The sequence below is a fragment of the Drosophila takahashii genome, chromosome 2R (assembly GCF_030179915.1).
Source record: "Drosophila takahashii strain IR98-3 E-12201 chromosome 2R, DtakHiC1v2, whole genome shotgun sequence".
Classification (NCBI taxonomy): Eukaryota; Metazoa; Arthropoda; class Insecta; order Diptera; family Drosophilidae; genus Drosophila; species Drosophila takahashii.
In genome coordinates this window covers 15,761,442-15,787,267 of record NC_091679.1, presented here as the reverse complement: position 1 = coordinate 15,787,267, position 25,826 = coordinate 15,761,442, and the positions used below count along the sequence as shown (strand labels likewise).

At 42.7% G+C, this 25,826-nt stretch overlaps 4 protein-coding genes across 5 annotated transcripts; 3 read left to right on the top strand and 1 right to left on the bottom strand.

The window, feature by feature from the left end:
* Positions 1–922: 922 nt before the first annotated feature.
* Positions 923–1,732, bottom strand: LOC138912170 (uncharacterized). Its single transcript, XM_070212033.1, has one exon. The coding sequence runs from the start codon at positions 1,730–1,732 to the stop codon at positions 923–925; it is 810 nt and encodes a 269-aa protein (XP_070068134.1).
* A 4,215-nt stretch (positions 1,733–5,947) lies between these two features.
* On the top strand, positions 5,948–7,057 carry LOC138912169 (uncharacterized). The gene has a single exon (XM_070212032.1). It carries the CDS (start codon positions 5,948–5,950, stop codon positions 7,055–7,057), a length of 1,110 nt encoding a protein of 369 aa, XP_070068133.1.
* Positions 7,058–7,321: 264 nt separating this feature from the next.
* On the top strand, positions 7,322–12,031 carry LOC123002458 (uncharacterized). The gene is made up of 5 exons (XM_070212031.1): positions 7,322–7,453; positions 7,525–10,307; positions 10,682–11,078; positions 11,246–11,389; positions 11,441–12,031. Exons 1-5 carry the CDS (start codon positions 7,322–7,324, stop codon positions 12,029–12,031), a joined length of 4,047 nt encoding a protein of 1,348 aa, XP_070068132.1.
* A 2,290-nt stretch (positions 12,032–14,321) lies between these two features.
* LOC138911814 (uncharacterized) lies at positions 14,322–15,789 on the top strand. 2 transcript variants are annotated; one of them, XR_011417918.1, is made up of 4 exons: positions 14,322–14,450; positions 14,509–14,925; positions 15,012–15,230; positions 15,290–15,789. XR_011417918.1 is itself a non-coding variant. In XM_070213152.1 (3 exons), the coding sequence occupies exons 1-3, from the start codon at positions 14,442–14,444 to the stop codon at positions 15,740–15,742; spliced, it is 681 nt and encodes a 226-aa protein (XP_070069253.1). In that variant the 5' UTR covers positions 14,329–14,441; the 3' UTR covers positions 15,743–15,789. The 2 variants fall into 2 exon arrangements, 1 of the variants encoding a protein (XP_070069253.1); XM_070213152.1 differs by lacking the exon at positions 14,509–14,925 and having other exon boundaries at positions 14,329–14,450.
* Positions 15,790–25,826: the final 10,037 nt, after the last annotated feature.

Genomic DNA, 25,826 nt, shown 5'->3' with positions numbered 1-25,826 from the left:
CCGACGAGAGCCACTCTTCGATAGATGCCACTGCTTTGTTTCCGAGTTGCTCCGCTTCCGGGATGGTTTTGGCCACGATTACGACTGCTATGTCGTCCGCAAAGCCCACCACGCTCGTTCTCCCTGGCAGTGCCATCCTTAGAACTCCGTCGTACATCGCATTCCAGAGCAGCGGTCCAAGGACGGATCCTTGAGGTACTCCACAGGTGATCTGGTGCTCTATTGTCCCTCTATCAGTGTCGTAGAGTAGGATGCGGTCGCTAAAGTAGGACTGTACGATGCCTACTAGGGGCTCTGGTACGCCTAGCTGCCGGATTGCTTCCAGTGTAGCATCCCAGCGCGCCGAATTGAAGGCATTTCTAACATCCAGGGTCACGACTAGGCAGTACTCCTTACTGCCTCCTTGCCATCTTGTGCCTTCTATTGCCTTCGAAGCAATTTCTTTCACTGTCGAGATTGCGTCCACCGTTGATCTCGCCTTCCTAAAGCCGAACTGCATGGGTGACAGGTCCCCGGCTGCGGAGATGGCTTCTTGCAGTCTGTTGCTAATGCACCGTTCAAGTGCCTTGCCTACATGGTCGATCAGGCATATTGGCCTGTACGACGACGGGTTCTCTGGTGGCTTGTTCTGTTTGGGTAGCAGGACCAGCTTCTGAATCTTCCACCGCTTCGGGAAGGTGTTTTCCCTTAGGCAATGGTCGAAGGCGTCAGCGAATGCTTCGGGGTGCTCGAGCATAGCCAGCTTTACTGCTAACTGGCTAACTTCCGTATTTCATCCGGCTGGACGATACTCGGCGGTGTAGCTGCTAGTGCTATCTGTTCGCGTTGTGGAGCTGGACGCACTGTTGGAAACAGGTGTTGTACTATTTCCCTTGTTCTGTTGGCTTCTCCTGGGCCAAGGGGCTTTGCCTGGCTCATCCTTTTAACCACCACTTTGTAGGCTGAACCCCAGGGATCCTCGTCGGCTGCGTCGCACAGGGAAGCATTTCCTCTTTGACTGCTTAATGAGTCTCTTTAATATTCTGCGGTTTTCGGCGTACTCCTGCCGCCAGAGCTCAAGGTTTATGCGACCTATCGCCCTCTGATGCAGTCTTCTCGCACGCAGACAATCGCTGCGGGCTGCTGCGATCTCTCCTGACCACCAGTAGACCGGTTCTAGGTTACGGTGGTGACTCCTCGTTTCCCTCAAGATGGCTCTGCATGCCGTCGCCATGGCTCCCATTAGCTTCTCAGCGCTGCTCTCCGCGTGCTCGCCCATACCCGGGTCTCCCCATGCTCTGTGGAACGGGTCCTCCTGGAGCGTCTTTGGATTGAAGCGGCGGTGTGCTGGGGCTGCAGCCGCCGGTCGATTTCGCATTATTTCCAAGATTATGCCCTTATGGTCGCTCGCAGAGTAGACTTCTCCAAGGCGCCATCGGACTTGTTGAAAAAGCGAGCTGCTGCAGAAGGTGAGGTCCACGACTGAGCCTGCTGAGCCTCTTCTAAAAGTGTGTTCCGAACCAGTGTTTAATAGGGCTACCTCGAGTGACGCGAAGGTTTCGAGCAGAGTTTTCCCTCTGACGTTCGTGTGGACCGATCCCCACTCCTCGGCCCATGCATTGAAGTCCCCGGCGATGACCACATTCCCTTTTCCCCGTGCATCATCCACCAATTCGTCCAGAACTGATGTGTATTCCGCGAGGGTGAGGCGTAGTGGCAGGTAGCAGCCATATATGAATATCTCGTTCACCATAGCCCGGATGAAGTACGATCCGACGCGCACTTGTTGGGGTCGGGATGAGCCGATCGTCAAGATCGCTGCGTCTTTTATACGGCTCACTGATTAGCGCTACGTCCGCTTAGATTTCGCGCACGGTCTGGCTAAGCAGGTCATGCGCGGCTTCGCAGTGGTTTATGTTGATCTGAATGATTTTCACTTCTCCGACGATTTTTTGCTCATAGGGCATCTCGCATTGGAAGCATTTTGGTTCCCGCGAGCAGTCTGCGACCTTAATCCCAGGTTGCCCGCACTTCAGGCAGCAGTCGCTGCGGTCTACTCCGCTATTGCACCGGAGCGCTGTATGCCCAAACTCAAGGCACTTGTAGCACCTCCGTTCGGATGCCCTTTCTCGGACCCGGCAGTTCGACCAGCCCACCTTTATCCTCCCTTCTGCGAGGAGTTTTGCGGCTATTTGCGGCGAAAGTGCGAGTACCGCCATTTTTGTGCCCGCGTAAGCCGGGCAAAGCGCTTTGACGATTGAAACGTCCACCTGGTGGGCCCACGTCCAACGTGGGCCTCTTCCACAACTGTCCGTACGCAAGCCAGGTCTCCAAGGACGTTGCCTAAGCTTGCCTTGATGGACTGGGTGTCCTCCCTTGATGCGCCATCCAGTTCCAGTAGGAGATCTCCCTTTACTGTGCGTTTGATCCGACGAACGTTCTTACGCACGTCTTCCAGCTTGTTGTCCTCTCTCCTCGTTACCAGGTTGAGGATTTCGCTGTAAGAGTGCCCTTCTGTTCCCTTGATGATAAGGGCGTCAGGGTGGACCCTCTTGCTCGGCTTGCTCTTCCCCGTGAGGGACCTTCCTGGCTCTGGCCCGCGGGTGTTTGCCTCTCTGGCAGCTTGGCTGTAGGAAGCTAGGCCTGGCGTTGTCTGCGTAGACGTGCGGGTTTTCACCACCGCCGATTCCTCAATTTGCTCGCTGAGCTCTAGCTGGATCTCCTTGATGCTCATCAGAGTATCCTTCATACTCTTGTTTATGTGGCGCACCGCCGGCTTCTTCTCGATGCATGCAGCCATCAACCCGTCTATAAGGCTTTCCAAGTCTGTTTACGCCGCTTGCCCCGCTCTTAAATCCCCCTCTTCCAATGCTCGCTCTTTTCGTCGTTGGGAATGCCTACTTCCAGGCTCTCCCGCCTTCCCACGCCCGGGATCTCTCCACAGCGCTCTGAAGCACAGCGCTCATTAGTTTTAAGCTCAGTTCTCATTGTAATCCTACATGATACATCGCCCGGCCGGTCCGCGCTTAATTACGAAACGTCTCAGTTGTTCTCATTTCTCTCGCGCTTCGCGATCGTCGAGTGTTTTTAATTCTCTCCCCCACAGCTTGCCACCGGCTATCTTGCAACAGCCGCAACGCCGACGAAGCTGCCTTCCATCGAAGAAACGATTTGCGACGCCCCCAATAAACATTTTGATCCATTCGAGCCGGATTGCTCCACCAGATAAGTGCCACTTATTATTTTTTATTAACTGCCGGTCGACAGTCAGCCATTCGAAAACATAATTCGTTTGACTTTCTGTACGATTTGTCTAAAATCCAAGTCCGATTTAATCCGACAACGGCAGTTAGTAAATTACATTTCCAATTCCGTCTTCTATTTCTTCGTCTCCTTTAACGTGCGGCCATATTGTCTATTTTCCAATTCCCTTTCTTGTGCATATTGATGTACAAGTTTCATATTCACATTTGGCCGTACATCCAGTAAAAATACATCCAAAATTAAATCGAAGAAATTGCAAAATATTAATCCAAATTAAAGTGTGCAAATAAAAAGTCAAGCGTACAGTGAGAAAGATAAGTCAGTGAACAGTGAAAAATAAATCAAATTCAAAAATTAAAATTCAATTAATTTCCCACAAAAATTAAGTGTTCCGCCAATTTAGGCCCACAAACAGTGAGACTGATTTTTTTTTACTGTATATCCGCTGTGACAAATATTTGCATACATAATTCAAAATCCAAATACAGTCCACAATAAATCGAAAATACACAACACATACCCGCCGGCAAAATTTAAAATAAAAATTTCCGCCATCTTTATTACCATATACTCCACATCTTATATACATATTTATTACATATCTTATACATATTACATATTCCACATATATTACATCCATATTCCACATATATTACATCCATATATTACACACATATTACATCCATATATTACACACATATTACTTCCATACTCCCATACATATTATTTCTATGAAAACACCCAATCCCGAACATCGAAGTATTTCCGTCGGCCATAAATATATATATTAAATAAATTCCCAAAGCCGACGTGAAATAACTTTTGGGTCTCAGTGTGTTCTTTATTTCCCCTTCAACATACATTCACACATACATACATACGAATTCCCCAAATTCCCGCGCATTCCAGCATTTCTCGCACATAGCCCGCAAAGGGGCTTTATGCACGAGTTCATTTTTGGGCATTTGTGTTATCCAACGATTAAAGTGCTCTTTATTCCGAGCCATTCCAAATAAATTCAAAATAAATAAAATAAAGTAAAAAACCAAAAAATAAATACCAAGATCAATTCTAATAAACTTAAATAAATACTGAGAGTTAAAAAATTAAAATTAAATTTACAAAATCCCTCATCGCTAGAGTTCCAAAAAAAATTAAATAAAATACTGTCCACATCCCAGAAACCAGTGGAAACAATCTATTAATATTGTTCCCGGTTTGCGTCCGAATCCATTAGTTACCGCGTCCATTCCAGTATTTTTATTTATTTATTGAGTTTGGTATATCCATATATCTACTTGATTTATTTTCTTGTTGGGGAGAAAAAATAAAAGTTCAAAAAAAAAATATATCATCCGCATACCACTGCAACGTATTTTTTGTTTGGTCTCCGAATAATTTAAAAAAAAAATAAAGAAGAATACTAACGATATCTAATCCCATCCTAATTCGGCCAGCCACCCCTCATAAAATACTAATCGAAAAATACTTCATCAAGAACAGTATTTTTTCAGTATTTTATTTTTAGTATTTTTGCGATTCTTGTTCCATCGTTCCACCAAAAGCCTGGGGATTATTTTTACAATAATTCAGCCACGCATATCGACTGATTTAGCAGGTCGAGACCCTATTTCCACCAGTCCGTAATTTCTTTTCTGATTTTTGTCCGAAAGATCAGCGCGCACATTCCGAATCAAAACAGCATCCTAGTTTGGTATGTCCAGGGAAAGTTCTAACAAACTACCCCCTGTTTCATCACCGAAAGTTCCGAAAATCACTATAAGGACTAGAGCCCTGCATGAATCAACAGTATGCTTAAATATTTTGAAACATACGAATCCCTTATGTCAACTGTATTTATGTTTCGAAACATCTGGAAATGATTCGAAACATTCTAAGGTATTTCGAAACATTGGGGAGGCCTAGCCTTAACAGTATATCAGTTTATTTTGTTTGTCTAAAAGTGCTTTCCAAAATGGACGTTGATTTGCCAAGTGGCTCCAGAAATTCTGTGAGTATATTTTGAAATTTAATAAAAGAGTAACCATGGTAATTTTGCAAAACTAGGCCCTCCAAACAATTCAAGAAAAAAGCCATGCTAAACTTGTTTCAGGGAAAATTACGTTTAGCGAGAAGAATGGTCGCAATAAGGTTTGACAGGTTTTCGGAAAAAATTTTAGACGATTACGAGCAAGAGTTCAGTGGATTAGTTGCGTGTCGCACTTGCCTATCTTGCATGAAGTATTTCGGGAATACATCAAATCTTGTGAGAAATAAGTGCTACAAGCTAAGAAAACCCTCCTCTGATGTACCTGCAGCTACTTCTTTAGACGCGGAAACAAAATCAAAAATTACCAAAGCTATGACAAAATGGACCCTGAAAAACTGCAGGTCCTTTAACATGGTTGCTGACGAAGGGCTGCTGAACCTGGCAGAAATTTTCCAAACCTGCTAATACAAAATTATCTATTACAGCTTTTGTTTATAAGTCACGTTGGGAGACCGAATCGTCAGTATCACACTGTTGTAGATGTTTCGAATCATTTGAATCTTACTGTAAAAATGTTTCGAAACATAAAATGTCTCGAAAACTGTTGATTCATGCAGGGCTCTAATAAGGACGCCCACACCTACAAAGGTCAAGACGCCAATTACCAAAAGGGCTCCTTCTCCTATCGAAAGATCCACGCGAGCCATCACGAAAATGGTTGCAACGGCTGCCGAACTCGCCCTAAACCAATTTTTTGAAGTCTCGGATCGACTTTCCGAATTGGAGGCGCGGATAAATATTCCCGCAGCGGTCCCTCCTACGTTGTCCGTCCTCAATATTCGCCGAGACGAAATCAAAGAGGTATGGGTGCGCATCAAAAAAGAGTACGATGCGTGTACCGCGTGCCTTGTAGCAGCCGGAGAAAGTGCAGCTGACATGTTGCCAGTTCTCAAGGCTAAGTACGGTTACTGCTACAGCGCGTACGAAAGGTGCGGCGCCCAAATAGCAGGCCAAATAGCGCAGACTCCGCAAAATCCGCAAGCTACCTCCACTCCAGATACTCCTCAGACTTACATTCCGTCAGGCTGCCACCTTCCGCCGTGCGATACCGAGGTTTTTACCGGCGATTATCTTCGTTGGCCAACCTTCAGGGATCTATTCACAACAGTTTACATCAACAATCCTCGACTCACTCCTGTCGAGAAATTATTCCATCTCAATGCTAAGACGAGGGGCGACGCTCACAATATAGTTGCAAATTCACTCCTTACTAACGATGGCTTTCGCTCAGCGTGGGATAACCTCACTGAGCGTTTCGAAAACAAGCGATTGTTAGTAAACAGTCAATTGAAGATACTCTTCAATGTGCCGTCCGTCACACAGGAGTCTGGATCAGCTTTGAAAGAACTTCAAAGTACCATCCAGGGGTGCCTTACGGCGTTAGAAATGTCCGGTATTCAGGTCGAAACTTGGGATTGCCTCTTGGTGTATATGTGCTCATCCAAACTCCCAAAGCTTACGCTTTCCCTATGGGAGCAGTCCCTTCACAACAAAGCCGAGATCCCTACGTGGCATGAGCTGAACGTTTTCCTAACGGAACGTCACAGAACCCTAGAAGCCATAGATGATGTTCGACCATCAGGTTCTAGTCAGGCTCAGCCCAGGGCATCCACATCCAACTCGGCGTCTCGGAGAATAAATTCTTATGAGACAAGGGTAACGCCTCGACAAGCTAGAGGGTGCGATCTCTGTAATAGAGAAATCCATCCAATACGCGCATGCGCCCAGTTTCTCCGGATGACGGTCGACCAACGCATCGCCTAAATCAAACGAAAACAGCTGTGTTTGAACTGCTTTGCGCGGACACACCAGCTGCGCGACTGCGAAAGCGCACATAATTGCTTCACGTGCCGCGGCCGCCATCACACCCTCCTACACCGAGGCACCCCATCCCTAGCGCGCGCAAATCCAACGCCAACGCCCAGATCCAGACCGAATACTCCCGGTCCCTCGGCTGCCAGTGGCACGCAGCCAACACTTCAAAATTATTTTGCGGCAGGCTCTAGGTCAGTCCTCCTAGGCACCGCCATGATTAATATATGCCATCAGGGTTCCAACTACCAAGCGCGAGCCTTAATAGACTCCGGATCTGAGGCTACCTTCATTACTGAGCGCCTTTTCAACCTGATTAAGCTGCCGTTCCAGGTTATCCAAGCACAGGTCTCAGGGCTTAATCAAACGGTCTCCGCTGAGACTAAAAAGGTCTGCCAATTGACGATTCTAGTTTGCAGTTAAACACCACTGCCTACGTGCTTCCGCAAATAGCCGGAAATCTTCCCTCATGTCCGCTTCCGCAACATTTCCTGCGAGATCTTCCCGAACTTCCACTAGCGGATTCAAAGTTTTATGAGAGCGCACAAATAGATCTTTTAATCGGGGCCGACATACTTCCTTCCATTCTACTAAGCGGCACCCGAGCGAATATCTGTGGCTCTCTTCTCGGTCAAGAGACCATTTTCGGCTGGATTCTAACAGGACCAGTACCCGCTCCGAGGCAAGATAGAATTTCATCGTTTTCTACGCATGTTGCACACACGTACGAAGCGTCTCTCGATAAACTCCTCACCAAATTCTGGGAGGTGGAGGATCTGCCAGTAAAGGTGGCAAAAGAATCCGACGTGATCTGTGAGGATAATTTCCTTCGGACCACCACAAAAGACGATACCGGCAGGTATGTCGTGAGTCTTCCCTTTCGAGATCCTGAGAACATGAAATGCTCCCTAGGACATTCCAGATCCCTGGCGTTGGCTCAATTCTTAAGAAACAAGCAGCAGCTAAAAAGGGACAGTACGCTAAAATCCAAGTACGACTCAGTAATTCAAGAATATCTCGACCTCAACCACATGAGAGAAGTCCCTCCTACCCACGATTCAGCGTGTTATTACCTCCCACACCACGCGGTGTTAAAACCGGAGAGTACGACCATCAAACTTCGAGTGGTTTTCAATGCTTCCAGCCCTTCAGACAATGGGGTCAGCTTAAATGATATCCTTCATGCTGGCCCGGTCCTACAGTCCGATCTAACCATCCAGATCCTGAAGTGGCGATATTTCCGTTTTGTGTACAGTGCTGATATCAAGAAAATGTACCGGCAGATCTGGGTAGATCCGAACCAGACGGCGTTCCAACGTATCTTATTCCGCAATAGAGAAGAATACATTCGCGATTTTGAGCTAAAAACTGTTACGTTTGGGGTCAATTGTGCACCGTTTCTGGCAATTCGGGTCCTGCAACAACTGGCGACCGACGTGCAACTAACCCATCCGAGGGCGAGTAAAGTTATTCGTGGTTGCATGTACGTCGATGATGTCCTCTCGGGAGCTGACTCTGCAGAAGAGGCTCACCTTACCATTCGCGAGTTGCAGAGTGCTCTCGATTCGGCTGGTTTTCCATTAAGAAAATGGACCTCCAACCATAAAGAAGTTCTGGCTCATATCGAAACCAATCATCTTTTAAACGCCGAGTTCCTCGAGATAGATACGGAAAGCACGGCGAAAACTCTCGGAGTCCGTTGGAAAGCAACATCCGATGAGTTTTTCTTCGCCCCTCCAGACCTATCCAACGAAGCCACGCTCACGAAACGTCATGTTCTTTCCCAAATCGCCAAGCTGTTTGATCCAGCAGGCTGGCTCGCTCCTTTCGTGATCTGTGCCAAGATTTTCATGCAGGAGATCTGGCTTCATGATCTTGGGTGGGATGATGAACTCCCAATTGAACTGTGCCAAAAGTGGCATGATTTTTTCCAAAGCTACTCGGTCCTAGATCAAGTCCGAATTCCCAGATGGGTTTCCTTCCGCCCAGAGTTCCGAGTCGAACATCATGGATTCTGTGACGCCTCTCAAAAGGCGTATGGGGCTGCGATCTATGTGCGCGTAGAAATTGGGCACACGACGCTAGTGAATCTCCTTACAGCCAAGACGCGCGTGGCGCCAGTCAAAACTGTATCTCTTCCAAGGCTAGAGCTGTGTGGAGCTCTATTGCTATCCGAGATGGCTGAATCCATCCGCCCCCATATGCCAGTGCTGTCCTCGAAACTCCATTGTTGGACCGATTCCACAATTGTGCTTGCATGGCTCGCCAAACCAGCATGCCAATGGACAACGTTCGTTGCCAATCGGGTAACAAAGATTACCCAGTCCACAGAGGCAGCCAATTGGGCACATGTTCAATCCGAACACAATCCAGCTGACTTGGCCAGTCGGGGAGTGCCTCTACAAGACCTGATCGACAACTCCCTTTGGTGGCATGGACCAACTTGGTTGTCAAAGCCACGAGATCAGTGGCCTTCCCAAAGCACCGACTTACAGGTGACCGAAGTGGAAAGGCGTCCTGTCAAGGCCCATGTGGCGTCCATCCCGACAGAAGACATCCTTGATCGCTTTTCCAAGTTAGATAGAGCTTTACGGGTCCTTGCGTATGTCCACCGTTTTGTCCAGCGATGTAAGAAACAGTCGCAGATGTCGGAAGTCCGTCTAGAAGCCCAAGAACTTGTCGCCGCTGAACGGCTCATGGTCATTAGCACTCAGCGCAGATATTTTTCTAATGAATATCGCTGCTTGAGTCAAAAGCGTCCTGTGTCCGCGACAAGTTCAATCCTCTCCTTAAACCCCTTTCTAGATCAGAAAGGGCTTATAAGGGCTTGCGGCCGCATAACGGCCTCCGAAAACTTGCGATATGACGAACGACATCCGATAATACTCCCGTACGAATGTGCACTCTCTCGACTACTGGTGAACTTTACGCATCTCATAACGTTGCACGGAGGTAACCAGTTAGTCGTACGTCTCACCCGGTCAAGATACTGGATTCCGAGAATAAAGAACTTGGTAAAGGCTGTGATTAACTCCTGCAAGGTCTGCGTTATTCATAAGAAGCGCTTGCAAATTCAGATGATGGGAAGTTTTCCGAAAGAGCGAGTGTCTTTTTCCCGGCCATTCACGTACACAGGGATGGACTACGCTGGCCCTTTCGACATCAAAAATTACACAGGCAGAGCGTGCCTAATTACAAAAGGGTATGTGTTGGTTTTCGTATGTTTATCCACAAAGGCCATCCATCTAGAGCCTACATCCGATCTGACGACCGAGAAATTTCTCGCCGCTTTCGCTCGGTTCGTATCCAGAAGAGGTTGTCCCCGTCAAGTGCAGTCCGACAATGGGAAAACCTTTGTCGGCGCCACCCTGCTCTCCCTGCTGTGACTGATGCGTATAGTCATCAGCAGCTCAACTGGCAATTCATTCCTCCGGGGGCACCCCATATGGGAGGCCTGTGGGAAGCTGGTGTCAAAAGCTTCAAAACCTTGTTTTACAAGTCCACCGCTACTCGAAAGTACACCTTTGAAGAGCTTTCAACCCTCCTAGCGAAAATTGAAGCTTGTCTAAATTCCAGACCGCTATCTCCCATGTCAGAAGATCCTACTGATCTCTTAGCGTTGACACCAGGGCATTTTCTCGTCGGCGGACCTCTTCTGTCCATAGTAGAGCCCAAATTAAAAGGGGAATCCAAGTCCATTGTGAATCGGTGGCAACACTTAAAGGCGCTCCATCAGCAATTCCAAGCTCGATGGAAAGAGGAGTATCTCAAGGAGCTCCACAAGCGTAACAAGTGGCAGGCCCCGACCGCAAATCTCCGCGTTGGCGACCTGGTAGTCGTCAAAGAAGACAATCTGCCCTCGAATGAGTGGCGCCTTGGCAGAATCGACTCTGTTTTTCCGGGGGCTGACGGCAATGTCCGTGTCGTCAACATTCTCACGGCACGCAAGATTATTAAGCGTCCCGTGACCAAGGTGGTTCTTCTGCCAGGAGAACACTCCAGCCGTCTTCCTCAACCAACATCCTCCGCATAATTCTCCACCCATTCTCGTCATCTAATCATTTTTAAATCATCTCCATGTTTGTTTCTTTTTGTCCATTACTCCCTACCAGATCACATCATGGTTCCTCGTCCACGCAGCGCTCAGGCTTTGGAGAGCAGACGTACTCGAGGTTTAAATTCCTACCGTTGCCGAGTCTGCCGTGGAATCCATCCGCTTCGGAAGTGCCAGAGGTTCCTAAAGCTGAGCGCAGAGAAGCGGCTTCAAGCAGTGCTTGTCAACAAGTACTGCTCAAATTGTCTCGCTCACGAGCACTCTGACGTGAGTTGTCGCAGTGGCGACAAGTGCAAAACGTGCAGCGGGAAGCACCACACGCTCCTCCATATGCACGAGCGCCCTCTGCCGTCGGCTACCAATCAGCGTTCGCGCCGGCAGAATCCGCCAACTCGCCAAGCGCTGGCCCCGGCAAGGCGCTCGGCATCCGCCGCTTCTCAGCAGCGCTCGCGCCGGCAAAATCCGCCAACTCGCAGAGCGCTTCCCCGGCACCGTCACTGGCGTCCATCCTCCAGCGGCACAGTGTCAACGTCCTGCCGACGGCCATGGTAATCCTGGAGACCGGGCTCAAGAAGTTCGACACAGCCGCCCTCATCGACCCGTGTACGCCGACAAGTTGCATCGACGCATCCCTGGCGACTGCGTTCCGCTTGCCGACTACCACCGTCGGCGACGAGCGGATTTGTACGGCGACGATTCGGTCGAAGCGCGACGACGACTTCAAGTTGGAGGTGGTCCTGAAGGTGGAGCCAAACGTCCGCATCCGCACCCCCATCCGAGAGCTTGCTGACACCGTGGTCAGCAAATACAGCGACCTCCCGTTGGCCGACGAGCGGTTCTATCTACCGGCAACCATCTCCGCGGCAAGGTAATCCGTCCTGGCTTCCACCTGGTCGACGAGGGACTCCCAGTGGCCCAGCGGACGATTTTCGGGTGGATCCTGTCCGGTGCCTGCAACCTGTCCTGGATGACACGTGGGGCTTCGTTACAACGCTAGCGATTGCAAGGGGGGTGGAATGTTTACGCCGCTTGCCCCGCTCTTAAATCCCCCTCTTCCAAGGGATAACGACATATCTCCGCCGTCATATCTCCGCCCAGTGCATTTCGTCGGCGGAGATATGTCGCGATTTATTTGGCGGAGATTTGACGTTTAAAAACGACATATCTCCCCCGTTAATCAACGCGGAGATATGACGTTTAAAAACGACATATCTTCGCCCATTTAAGAACGACATATCTCCGCGCGGAGATGTGACGTTTAAAAACGAAATATTTTCGCGCGGAGATATGTCGTTTTTAAACGTCACATCTCCGCGCGGAGATAAGTCGTTTGTAGAAGGGCGGAGCTCTGTCGTTTTAAAACGACATATCTCCCCGCGAAGTTTTAAAAGCTACAAAGTTTTTTTTTTATATAAACATATGTACATACTCATTTTAAAATGTACATATTCATATTCGTGCATGTTAAATCAGGATAAATTATAGAGCGCAAATTTTTTGTTCCACATACTCAAACGTACATACATACACATACACATATATATTTATTTTTATGTCCTATATGTGAAACAGTGGAAAAAATGCAAATTAAAATTCATTATTGGATTAAATAAAATACAAATACATATATTGAACATTATGAAAAAACATAAATATATTATAATGATTTTAAATGTTACTATTAAATACAAAAATAAATATAAATATATTTCCGATGTTTGGAAATCTAAATGTTTTGTACCACTGTACTATAAGAAGGGAGAAGTGATGTGGCACGCGCCAAGAAGAGAGAAGTGATGTGGCACGCGCCAAAATTGCATTTTACCTATTCTTCTTCTATTAAGTGTTGTGTACGTATACAGAAATCATTTGACTTCGTAAGTTCGCAGCGAGCAGTTGACCTAATAATGGACTTGGAGAACATTAAATTTGAAATTCGGGAAGGAAGCCGAAAGGGCTCACAACTTTTAGTTTCGATTTGTGATGAGCAGTTATTTGTGAAAAATAAAATATTGAAGCTCGGTGATATAGCATACGTCTGCCGCGTGGAAGGCTGCAAAGCCAGACTATATTTAAGTTCAGATAAAACACGTGCTTTTTCTAATGCTAATAATATAGTGCATAATCATCCGTCCCAGAGTCGCGAAATAGCCAAACTCGGTGCGGTATCAGAAATTAAACAAAAATGCAAAGATAATACAAATTCGGACATAAAACAAGTGTTTAATGATGTTCTGGCTGAGTGAGTATTACATACACATATGTACATTCGTACATAGAATAGTACATGGAATAGTTCACAATAAAGAAGTGGTCGGCAAACACACACAATGACCTTCTGTTTTATAATTGTGTAAGTAATTTGCAGATCGCTGCTCTACAGTGAATTTTTTTTTGAGGTATTGAATTTTTTGTCAATAGCCATCAGATTTCTTTCATGAACGCAGTTGCGACGCGTCGCAGAATGTAGTCCATTTCACTCATTCTTATTGGATACTTATATGATATGCTTGGAAGTTTTTGACAATTTCTGAATGAAACAAATTAAAGTTAAAAGTCTTTTTTATATTTTTATCTTAAATCTTAAAAAAAAAAAAACAAATCTAAAAAGCTTTTAATAAAAATAAGCTATAAATATTACATTTATTTTTTAATATTAAACAATTTTTTTATTGATTTTAGAACTGTTTTAATTTTGTTTTTATTATATTTTGTATTTAGAAGTTTGTCATTCAGAAATTGTCAAAGAGCATGTAGAAAAATTAACTTTATAAGTATCCAATAAGAATGAGCGAAATGGACATTTATACAATGATACAATATACAATGATACATTTATATATAAAATATATAACATACTTTTATATTTTTAGTAAAATTCGATATTTAAATTTAATTATTCCCTTTTCTGTTTGATAAAGAAAAACCAAAGGTGAGGAGGAAATTGAGGTCAACTACGACACTGTCAAACGAACTCTACAAAGAATAAGGCAGCCATTCTTGCCCAAGTCTCCAACAACCCCAGAGAGCGTTCGTTTAATGTTTGAAGATGAAAACGTCATGAGCCTATTTGGTATGACCAAAGGAAATTCTCCACAACGCTTTTTCAAAAAAGTATACGTATCAAGCTCATTTGCGTACTGCATTTTTTCTTCGGACAAAATAATTGGCTTAATTGAAACTAATATTGAAGAGAAAAATCGTAATTATCTTATCGATGCCACTTTTAAAGTTTGTCCATTTGGAGATTTTAAGCAACTTTTAATAATTTACATAAAGCATATGCAGAAGGTAAATTATATCTTTTAATTAACATAAATAGATTATTATATTTTTTTCATTGCTTTAGATAACGCCGTTCATATTTGTATTGATGACGCGAAAAACTGAGCTGTGCTACCAGCACTTGTTTATGTATATTGATTCCAACATTTGTTGCTTAAAAGGTGCATCTTTTATTTCGGACTACGAAACAGCAATGAGGAACGCTCTAAAAAAATTGCATCCCTCAATGGACTTCTTTGCTTGTTGGTTCCATTTTACACAAGCATGCAAAAAAAATGCAAAAAAGAAGTCCGGATTTGAAAAAATGCTAAAATGCAATAAACATGCATATGTGCTCTTTCTCAAGTTTTTGTATTTACCGCTTCTACCTGCAACAAAAATAATCGAAGCTTTTAATATGTTGAAATGCCAAGCACAATCTTTAGAAAAGAAGCTGTTTTCTCCTTTTTTAACATATTTTGAGAAACAGTGGCTTAAAAAGGTTAGTTCTGTGTTATAAGTTATAACTTACAAACTTGTATTGTTCTTAGTTTTTTGTATATTATAAGAGATTATTTCTATTCTCAGGAAGGACCTGAAAACATTTCGGTTTTTAAGCGTTCAACTCGAACCACCGGGTCTGTTGAAGCGTATAATTTGAATTTGGGCAATAAGATTCGAGCAAAAGGACATTTTTTCAAATTTGTCCAATGTTTAATTGATGCAGAATTCGAGAAAAGCCGCGAATTCGCCCTCCTGTTCCAAAACGGCGGTGTTGGAAATCAACCAATAACGAAACAGTTACGTGTAAGTATATAATATTTTATTAAGTGATAACTATACATAAGAACAATTATTTTTTTCAGAATCGCGCTCAAAAAATCATGGACGCAATGGAGTTGTTTGAGAATGGAGAAATAGATATTCAGGGATTTTTAACTCGGACGGTTTCGCTAAACGATCCTCTTCAGAAGCAGGATATCTTCAACAGTGTGGATGACACGGAAACTAATTCGGCTGACCTTAATTCTTCAATATCATCTATTTCCTCAGAAGGTTCCAATTTGAGTCAGTTGTCGGATACTGCTATAGTCCAAATGAACCCATGTAATGTGTGCCTATTGAATCCTAAATCTGTTTTACTGCGACCATGTAATCATGTAAATATCTGCGGCTTATGCTGGGATAAAATTGTCGAAAATAATTCGTTGAAAAATGATGATACTGAAGATGATGAAAGTGGAAATTCGAAACCGAAATGTCCCAGCTGTAATCAGCCTGTTGATGAGGCAATTCGAAATGTTTTTATTTACAATTAAGTAAGATGTTAAATAAAATGCTGTTAATATATTCAAAAACAAACAGTTTGAAGTAATAATACATATAAATGACAAGGACTTTCTTTGAATTGGGACGGTATGATCAGCGGCGGGGTCGGCATAATTATTTTGACAACTTTTAAAGTTAAATCTTCTCATATTTTGAACTTATAATATAAACATTTTGGTACCTATAGAAAGAGCACTTCAATTTCGTTTAAATGACACAAAAAAACCAAAATGTTTTGATGCAAAGTTTTTTCCCAATCAAAATTAATAATACTTGCAAAAAAAATTTTCCTTGTATTTTTTATAATTTTTTGAGAATAGCTAAAAATTACAATTTTAGCCGCTTTCTCCACCTTTTCATAAAAAAATTTACTAAGATCGTTCATGAAAATCATCAGAAAAATTTATATTAAAAGTTCAAAATGTGACTACACTTAACATTTCAAACGTCATACCTCCGCGCGGAGATATGTCGTTTGCAGAAGAGCGGAGATATGACGTTTAAAAACGACATATCTCCCCCGTTAATCAACGCGGAGATATGACGTTTAAAAACGACATATCTTCGCCCTTTTAAAAACGACATATCTCCGCGCGGAGATGTGACGTTTAAAAACGAAATATTTTCGCGCGGAGATATGTCGCTTTTAAACGTCATACCTCCGCGCGGAGATATGTCGTTCGCAGATGGGCGGAGATATGTCGCGCGGAGATATGACGCTATGCCCTCTTCCAATGCTCGCTCCTTTCGTCGTTGGGAATGCCTACTTCCAGGCTCTCCCGCTCTCCCGCCTTCCCACGCCCGGGATCTCTCCACAGCGCTCTGAAGCACAGCGCTCATTAGTTTTAAGCTCAGTTCTCATTGTAATCCTACATGAAATACATCGCCCGGCCGGTCCGCGCTTAATTACGAAACGTCTCAGTTGTTCTCATTTCTCTCGCGCTTCGCGATCGTCGAGTGTTTTCAATTCTCTCCCCCACAGCTTGCCACCGGCTATCTTGCAACAGCCGCAACGCCGACGAAGCTGCCTTCCATCGAAGAAACGATTTGCGACGCCCCCAATAAACAAAGTCGTTCACCAGCTCCATTTGGGTTCTTTGGCGCTTGGCCTTCTTGGCCTGTTTCTCTGGGCTTGTAGGGCTCGAGGACTCCCTGCCCATTTTTGGCGTCTCGCTTTCTCCGGTCCGCTCGAAAGGAAACATTTCCCCAGCCAGGACCGGCGACACTGAAGGTGGGGGCGTTCGACAGACCTTGGGTCGTTTGTCGAGCCCCGTGAGGCTCCCGACTTCCGCCACAGCGTCCATCAGTAGGCCTCTTAGCGATCGCCGCTACCGTCGGTTGCTAATCGGTGAATTTCGGTGAATTTTTTTGGTAGAACTCCCTCGCTGGCCGAGAGATTTCCTTCCGGCGCTTGATGGAGGTTTTACCGCCCCTGTCCGGTTCCCAGAGCCCCCTTTTTTTGGCGAGGCCGCCTAGCGGTGGGGTTGGGTGACAGTGCGATCCTTTGCCTTTACCTCTATTGTCCTACCGTCGAGAATTCAAACCGAATTCGCCTTGGCGGGCTTTGTTGTGAAGCAGTGCCGGCGCTGACAGAAGCTCTTGGCTGCGACACCAAGCAGTGCAACTACGGGTATCTCCGAGGTGGCAGCCCTGGCCAAAATGGCAGCACTGGCTGATTGGCAGCACTGACCGCAAGTGGGCGGGGTGGCAGCGCTAGCCTTGATCACCTGGGCTCTGCCCGGGGGTTTCGCAACACTGATCAGCTGCGATCGTTTTGCGGAACTTGGGAAAGCGTGGGAGAAAAGCAATAGGAAAGAGGAAAAACCAAAACAGAGGGCGAGAAGCGGAAAGCGCGGGATGTGCCCCCTGGCCCTGCCTTCCCTGACCAGCAGAGAGATGCTAAAAGGCGACTTTATGGATCTCGGCGGCTGTTGTTTTGGAAAATCTCAACCTGTGTTGGTAGCGTGAGTACCAAGTTTGGCGAGCATAGTAGTTATCCTTTCTTACAGCTGGGTTTTTTGATGCTGAAGAAGATTTTCGGGAGAGCTACTTGGAAAACACGTCCGCGTACTTTTGATCTCACACAGTGTCTCTTGTGTGTGTGTGTGTGTGTGTCTGCTTGTGCGTGGCTGCTTGTGCGAAAGGTGTGATATTAAAATTAAAAAATTTTTTTTTAAATGTACAATTTTAATTTTAGAATCGTGAAAATTATACCAATGAAAAGGGCTTGAAAAATGCTTTTTAATGACACTAAACTTTTTTTTTTTTTAGTGGTGGTCCAAATATATTTGGGTGATCGGTGAATGTCGTCATTTTTGCCTGTTTTTGGGTAGTAGTGGAGATATGGGTATACGGGGAAACCCGCTGCGGTTCTCCGCTCGCGTGTTTGTCGATCGCGTGACCACCGCTACCCTACCTCGGTTTTCTTATACGATAAATCTTATAAGTTAATGCTTGTGGCTGGGATGAATAGCAGTCGTTATACGATTTCAGGAGTGTGTCCAGAAAAAAGGTTTATGTTGTATAAGACTTATTGAGAACTCTTTTCATGAATGATTATAGAATTCAGAATGTTTATGTATACAATAAAGTTATACGGATCTATCTGTGAAGAAATAGCTTGCGACATGCTAGTCAGAATTAGGTTAAATAAGATTTATTGGAATCCCTTTTCAGGATTGGTATCAAGACAAGCTACAATTTTTCAGAGTGGTATACGAAGTATTGGGTTTCAAACTGCGGAAAATAAAACGGTACGGGTAACGGAAAAATTCAAATAAATTTAAGGGAGGTTTTCCCCGCTTACCCATATCTCCACTACTACCCAAAAACAGGCAAAAATTACGACATTCCCCGATCACCTAAATATATTTGGACCACCACCAAAAAAAAAAAAAATATTTGGTTTGATTGGAAAGCATTTTTCAAGCCCTTTTCATTGGTATAATATTGACATTTCTAAAATTAAAATTGTACATTTTGAAAAAAAATTTAAAAATTTTAATTGCACACCTTTCGCACAAGCAGCCACGCACAAGCAGACACACACACACACACACAAGGACTTGAGGGTAGGGGGCGATACTCGAGTTCGTGGGTACACGTGCACTATCTCCGGGTTGTTCTTAGAAGATAATGAGGGGTCACAATATTTTGAAATGCAATAAAACGATTCCCTCGGATACCAAACACACTGATTATGGGAATTGTATATGTTTGCGTCTGTAAACTAATTTACGATTTTATACAAAACTAATAAAAAAAAAATCGCCACTTCCGCTAATTCTAGCTACTTTTAGCTTAAGGCTTAAGAAAATGGTTGCATTGCAACGTCTTGTGCAAATGTTGGCCCGAACCGAAGTGCCCAATCTTTCGTATCTTGCTTACACAGAGAATACCTTTCTTAAACCATCGTAACCTGTTCCATTGTCGATACACCATGTTCACCCCCCGGTATTTTGTGATCAATCCTTGTATTCCTTTTCCCTCTAATAACCATTCGACTGGGGTCTTGGTCTGCTTCGTATATTCGAGAACCAATCGGATTGGTCCTAGGAGTGCAACATGCCTGTATGCACTCCCTGTAGATAACAACCTGTTAAGTGAGCATTCTAGACTATAAAAATGACACCACTCAAATTGCTCAGGATCAGTTCTTCAAATGCCTCAGTACTGCTTACCAATGGATTTGTCTGTGGATTTTATTGATTCCAGTATTGAGGTTGAGCTTAATGACATTGAAATACCAGAGGCGCAGGACTCTGATATCGAGATTATTGAAAACTCGGATCAGGAGGTTGTGGATGCTTCTGGTCCAGAAGATACGGTTGATCTTATCCTACGAGGAATTTTTCAACCTGCAGCAACTTCTGCTCTGGAGTCCATGATCATCAACGATGAAAGCCAGGATCAATATCAGTGTGTACAGGCATTGGAACTCTGCAGAAGACAACATGTTAATAAATTGTACCTTGCCACGGAAGAAAATCCAAGACAGCCCAAATTGGTAAAGCGAACCTCACAGATCTTTAAAGCTAGCGGAGAGAACCAGCACCAGAACCAGCGGTATTTAAAATATATTTGTTTTGGGTTTGATTGCATTTAAAAAGTATATGCATAAGCAAAAATCTCAAGGCTGGGCTTGAGTTCCACTCATCAGGCATAGCTCCGAACCTGTGGGTCGAGCAAATAGTCTCTGAGCAGACGCGCTCGAAAGCGCTCATTTTTTTGTTTGAAGCGTACGTGGTGTTCAAGCGAAAGAAAAGTCAGTTTTTCCGGCGGAAAGGTGACTAAAAGGTCAGCCAATGTCGAGACGTGGGTTCGGCCACCCTCATGCGCGTCGGATCTGAGATTTCCCGGAGGAGATCGGCGATGTCGATGGCCACGCGGTATGTCGGCCTAGAAGCCGCAGTTGGATAGAGAAAAGACGTTCAACTCGCGGAAAAGATGCGGTTCGGCGTGTTAAATTTAAGTTAAGTTATATTTTTGTATACTCAATAAAAAACGGCGTGCTAAATTCAAATTTATTATTCTTGATTTTAATTTATTCCGAGATCAAAAATTTCAATCCCGTTTTGGATAAAAAAGGCTTAATTTTGTATTTTTGGGATTACTTTAAGCCCGAGAAATTTATGTTATCCTAAAAAAGATTGTATTAATACTTTTTTATCCGAATCTGGAATAAAAATTTGTACTTTAACTCTGAAAAGATATATGTAATCTTAAAAAGATTAAATTATGACTTTTTTATCCGAACGGGATTAAATTCCGGGCTGTCATATAAAATTCGATCCGACTTGTTGGTTGAAAAAGATTTTTGTAAGATCCCAAGAGGAATTCTTAACTGTTCACTAACCTGCTTTTTTTATAAACCAAATGATTTACAAAACACTACTACCACGTTTAATGTTTTTAGTCTAAAGGAGTAACGTTGTTTTTTTTCCAACAGATGGCACTGCATCGTACAGTAATAAAAACTAACTAATAAGGTAGAGCCATCTAAATGTGAAAATGTGTAAATATTGGAAAAGCTTAACCAAAACTTTAATTTTCCGATAATTAAAGACCCCCAACTCATACCAACACTAATCGAACCAAACTGGTAACTTCTCGTATAGACTGCTTTGACTTATACGTCAGTAATTAAAAACGTTTAATAAATCAGTGCTATTTGAATTCAGTGTGTCCGAGAGTCAGTTCACTGTGTGGAAAGTGATCCGGTAATAGTCAGGACAAGCTAAGTTTTGATGAACTGGAAGACGAAGACGATACAACAATAATAGCTTTATTAGCAGAAGAAGCATTACAGTGTTTATGAGGTAAAGTATACACATTTTCATGGGCAAAGCTGTTCAACATGTAAAGGCGTTGTTTTGTAAAATTAAAACCATTTTTTGACTCTAATTTTTTATTTTCGTTTATAAATAGATTGTCAAGATTTAATTTTGAAAATGCTGACTAACATGCGCAAATCCACGTTAAGGCCATAAGGGATAAATTGCGCCTCACTCTTTTAAAAAAACAAGAGAGAACGCTATAGTCGGGTTGGTGTCCCGACTATCTAATACCCGTCACTCAGCTTAAGGGAGTGCTAACGCTGTACTCGGGTTGGTGTCCCGACTAATAATCGTAACTCGGCTAAAGGGAGTGCGAGGGAGATAGATATATAAATTTTGATTGCGAATAACTTTTTAATGAATGGTCCGATTTGAAAAATGTCTTCTACATTTCGATAGGTATAAATATACACAACAAAATTGCATTTATACTTCTCGGAAATCTTTAAAGATGTGGGCGCAGGACACATTTTAAAATCGTTAGTGGGCGATTGTGGGCGTTAGAGGGGGCGTGGCGCTCGGCTAAAATAAACTTGCGCTGCGTAGGAAGCCAAAAAATATGTGTGGGAAATCTCAACCTTCTAGCTTTTGTAGTTCCCGAGATCTCAACAAATTTGTTTTAAGAACAACTCATCACCCCACATCCAAATCCTGGATCCGCCACTGCTGCTTACAATTCTCAGCCCAATTCAAATCGAGTAACAATGGAAAGAGGAGTGAAAAAGTGACCCTTGCTGGCGCGGAGGAAAAATTATTTCTTCAGCTGACAACAATATTCAACTATCAAGACCGTATAGAGGAGATTATATCCAAAAACAACTCCTTTTCTGATAGTCAAGGGCAAATAACACCTTCCTTACGGTTATATCCGCAAAATTATATGTAGTTTAGAATCAAGTATCTTTAATATAAAATTAAATAAAAACATATAATTTTGTAAATTTTGTATCGGTTTTTGGGTTTTTGGGGATTTATGGGAATTTATAGAATCTCGGCCGAGCTCAATTCAAGTACGTTTGGGATAAAAATTATCCCGTTTTTCAGGATTGAAACTATCCCGTACGGGATTAGATTTAGTACGTTTGGGATAGAATCGAGCTTGATTTTCGGGGTTGAATTAATCCCGGCCTACTCAATAACGATAAATTCAATCTATTTTGGCTTGCAAAACTATGGGATTACTTCAATCTTTTTTGGATCAATTTTAGCATATTCGGGCTTACCCTGTTTTTAATCCCGTTTCGCATTGATTCAATCCCGTTTGACTTGAATTTTTTTTTCAGTGTACGCATAGGAATTGCAGACATTAATGGTTTACTAAGAACCGGTATTGCCTGACCACGGATGATGTTAAAACGAAGAGGAATATTCAAATTTAAGAAATTGTATTGTATTGTATTGTATTTTATTAAGCAATGGACTGCTTGTAAAACATTTATAATATTTTATATTTAAGAACTAGAATTTTTTAGCGATATGCCCCTGCTCACATTGAGTGGTAGGCACGTTGAATTACATATTTGAGGACAATAACAATAATAACTTATTATAACACTAGTTTACAAAATAAAATCGAACTCACCCTAATCGAAGGCAACCTTAATTTTCCGGTAAAGTACATCTCCCTGATTAAGAAATGGGCACTTATAATTTTTTGTATGGTGTCAATTTTTTTTTAAGTGTAAAAAACGTTTTTGGCACTTTTTTTATTTTTTATCTCGAGTTCTGGTAAACCGACTGAGGTCATCGATGACTCATTTTACAGGTAATATACTGCTCTTTAACTTTCTTATACACAGCATTGAGTTTCAGTCATTAGTTTAGAAGCCACACCTCGTCAAAGTCTAAAAAAGCAAGTAAAATTCAAGTTTGGAAGGCATAAATCGGGTCATAAAAAATACACGCCTAGAAACCGAAATTAGTTTTATAGTATATTCTTAAAGATTGATCTTTAACGAAGAAATTGAGTTATTGATCACGACAATCCGTCGGTAAATAGATTTTTGACAGATTTTTAATCGTATGTACCTAGGCTCAGCATTTTGGAGCAGAGGCCGTTAAACGAGATTTTAAATTTTTAGTGTTGGGCAACGACAGAATTTTGTGCAAGTAGTTATGCATAACGTCAGTTTCTGTGCTATTAGTGCTGTGCAAGCTGAAAAGTATGCGATTGCAGTTACGAGGAAAACATTTAATGATTTGGCAAAAAGCTTGACATGGATTATAAAAGACTGTTTAATTGTTTAAATGATCCTAATGATTTTTGTTTTGTATGCGGTAAATGCGTTAAGAAGAAACGTTCAGAAATTCTAGTTTTTAATAATAAAATGCGAGAATGGTACAAAGAATGTTTTTCTCGGAATTTCTCAAAATTCAATTCCAAGTGGACACCAAATGTTGTGTGTGTTTTGTGTCGTGTAAATTTATATAAATGGTCTAAAACCCGAAGGTACGCTATTATAAATTTGCACATTCGGCCGCCAATAAAATACAATTTTCTTATATGTAGACCTGCTTTTTGGTTCAAAACGCCAATGATTTGGAGAGAGCCCCAGAATCACTCAGTTGATTGCTACTTCTGCTTAAGCAAGTTATGTGGGGTGGGGCGTTCGGCCACCTGGAATTACACGGAAGTTCAGTCAATTACCTTTCCTAACGCTTCTAAGTTTTCTGAAAATTTGACCTGTGTTGCTACGGATGAAAGTTCAGAGGAAACATGCGTTTCAAATGATTCCGAAACGTTGCCGGAACTGGAAAAGCTCACACAAGAGACTCTGAACGATTTAATTAGAGATCTTGAGCTAACTAAAGAAAAGTCTGAATTGCTGGCTTCTGGAATGAAGCAGCATGGCTTTTTAGACCAGAATGTTAATTCGTCAATTTACAGAAGTCGCCACGAAAAATTTTCGAAGTACTTTTCAAAACAGGACAGTATTTGTTTTTGTAATGATATTGACGCTTTGTTTAAAGAGCTCAATGTAAACCACATACCAATGGAGTGGAGGTTGTTTATTGACGGCAGAAAGGATAATTTAAAGGTTGTTTTATTGCATAACGGTAATGAGAAACCATCTCTACCTATCGCCCACGCAGTAAGCACGAAGGAGTCATATGAGACAATGGTAGCACTGCTGAAATTAATCAAATATGACGAATTTCAGTGGAAGATCTGTGCAGACCTAAAGGTTGTTGGCATGCTCTGTGGGATGCAAGGAGGTTATACCAAAAACTGCTGTTTCCTCTGTCTTTGGGACAGCCGAGCACTATGTAAAAAAAAAGTGGGAACCTAGAAAACGCGCTGTGATTGGACAAAACAATATTAAATATAACCCAATAGTAAATAAGGAAAATATTATTCTCCCACCGCTTCATATAAAATTGGGCCTAGTAAAAAACTGTATCAAAGCCCTTAACAAAGAAAGCGCCGCATTTACATATTTAATTACCATTTTCCCAGCACTGTCCTACGCTAAAATTAAAGAGGGCGTTTTTGCAGGTCCTGAAATTAAGAAATTATTAAAGGACAATAAGTTCACAACGCTGTTATCTTCTAAGGAAGCGGCAGCGTGGAAGTCTTTTAGGCTGGTGGTTGAAAACTTTCTCGGAAACAACAAAGCGGGAAATTACAAAACTATTGTAAGGAACCTACTTAAAAACTATAAGGCTATGGGTAAGCTTTTATAACCTTTTAAAAGTAACGTTTATTATGTCTATGTTTATTTTGGCAGGAGTGCATATGTCTCTAAAGATTCATTTTCTTGACTCCCACTTGGACTTTTTTCCGGAGAATTTAGGAGCTGTTAGTGATGAGCATGGGGAGCGATTTCATCAGCAAATGAAGGACATAGAGCGCCGATACAATGGCTTTTGGGATGCCGCTATGATGGGCGATTATATTTGGTTTCTTATTCGGGAAACGGACAATAGCTCCTACAAGAAGCAAATAAGAAGCCAAAACTATTTTTAAGGTTTAGTTTTATACTGCGTTAAATTAAAAAAACTTGTTCTTTCCTTACTATAACATCCATAAAAGTTAATCTATCCGGAAACAAATAATTTATTTTCTGTAAATAAAGAAACCGTAACCGCAAAACAAAGAAATAATGAAATCGCATACTTTTCAGCTTGCACAGCACTAATAGCACAGAAACTGACGTTATGCATAACTACTTGCACAAAATTCTGACGTTGCCCAACACTAAAAATTTAAAATCTCGTTTAACGGCCTCTGCTCCAAAATGCTGAGCCTAGGTACATACGATTAAAAATCTGTCAAAAATCTATTTACCGACGGATTGTCGTGATCAATGGCTCAATTTCTCAATCTTTAAGAATAAACTATAAAACTAATTTCGGTTTTTAGGCGTGTATTTTTTATGACCCGATTTATGCCTTCCAAACTTGAATTTTACCTGCTTTTTTAGACTTTGACGAGGTGTGGCTTCTAAACTAATGACTGAAACTCAATGCTGTGTATAAGAAAGTTAAAGAGCAGTATATTACCTGTAAAATGAGTCATCGATGACCTCAGTCGGTTTACCAGAACTCGAGATAAAAAATAAAAAAGGCCAAAATCGTTTTTTACACTTAAAAAAAAATTGACACCATACAAAAAATTATAAGTGCCCATTTCTTAATCAGGGAGATGTACTTTACCGGAAAATTAAGGTTGCCTTCGATTAGGGTGAGTTCGATTTTATTTTGTAAACTAGTGTTATTTTTGATATTTTCAGAAGAC

Bases quoted from the DNA above. Each gene is read 5' to 3' on its own strand.
- LOC138912170 (XM_070212033.1), bottom strand. From the start codon at position 1,732: ATGGTGAACGAGATATTCATATATGGCTGCTACCTGCCACTACGCCTC.
- LOC138912169 (XM_070212032.1), top strand. From the start codon at position 5,948: ATGGTTGCAACGGCTGCCGAACTCGCCCTAAACCAATTTTTTGAAGTC.
- LOC123002458 (XM_070212031.1), top strand. From the start codon at position 7,322: ATGATTAATATATGCCATCAGGGTTCCAACTACCAAGCGCGAGCCTTA. The intron at 7,454-7,524 runs GTCTCAGGGCTT...TCTAGTTTGCAG, and splicing joins TCCAGGTTATCCAAGCACAG to TTAAACACCACTGCCTACGT. The intron at 11,390-11,440 runs GTACTGCTCAAA...GAGTTGTCGCAG, and splicing joins CAAGCAGTGCTTGTCAACAA to TGGCGACAAGTGCAAAACGT.
- LOC138911814 (XM_070213152.1), top strand. The intron at 15,231-15,289 runs GTAAGTATATAA...TATTTTTTTCAG, and splicing joins CAATAACGAAACAGTTACGT to AATCGCGCTCAAAAAATCAT.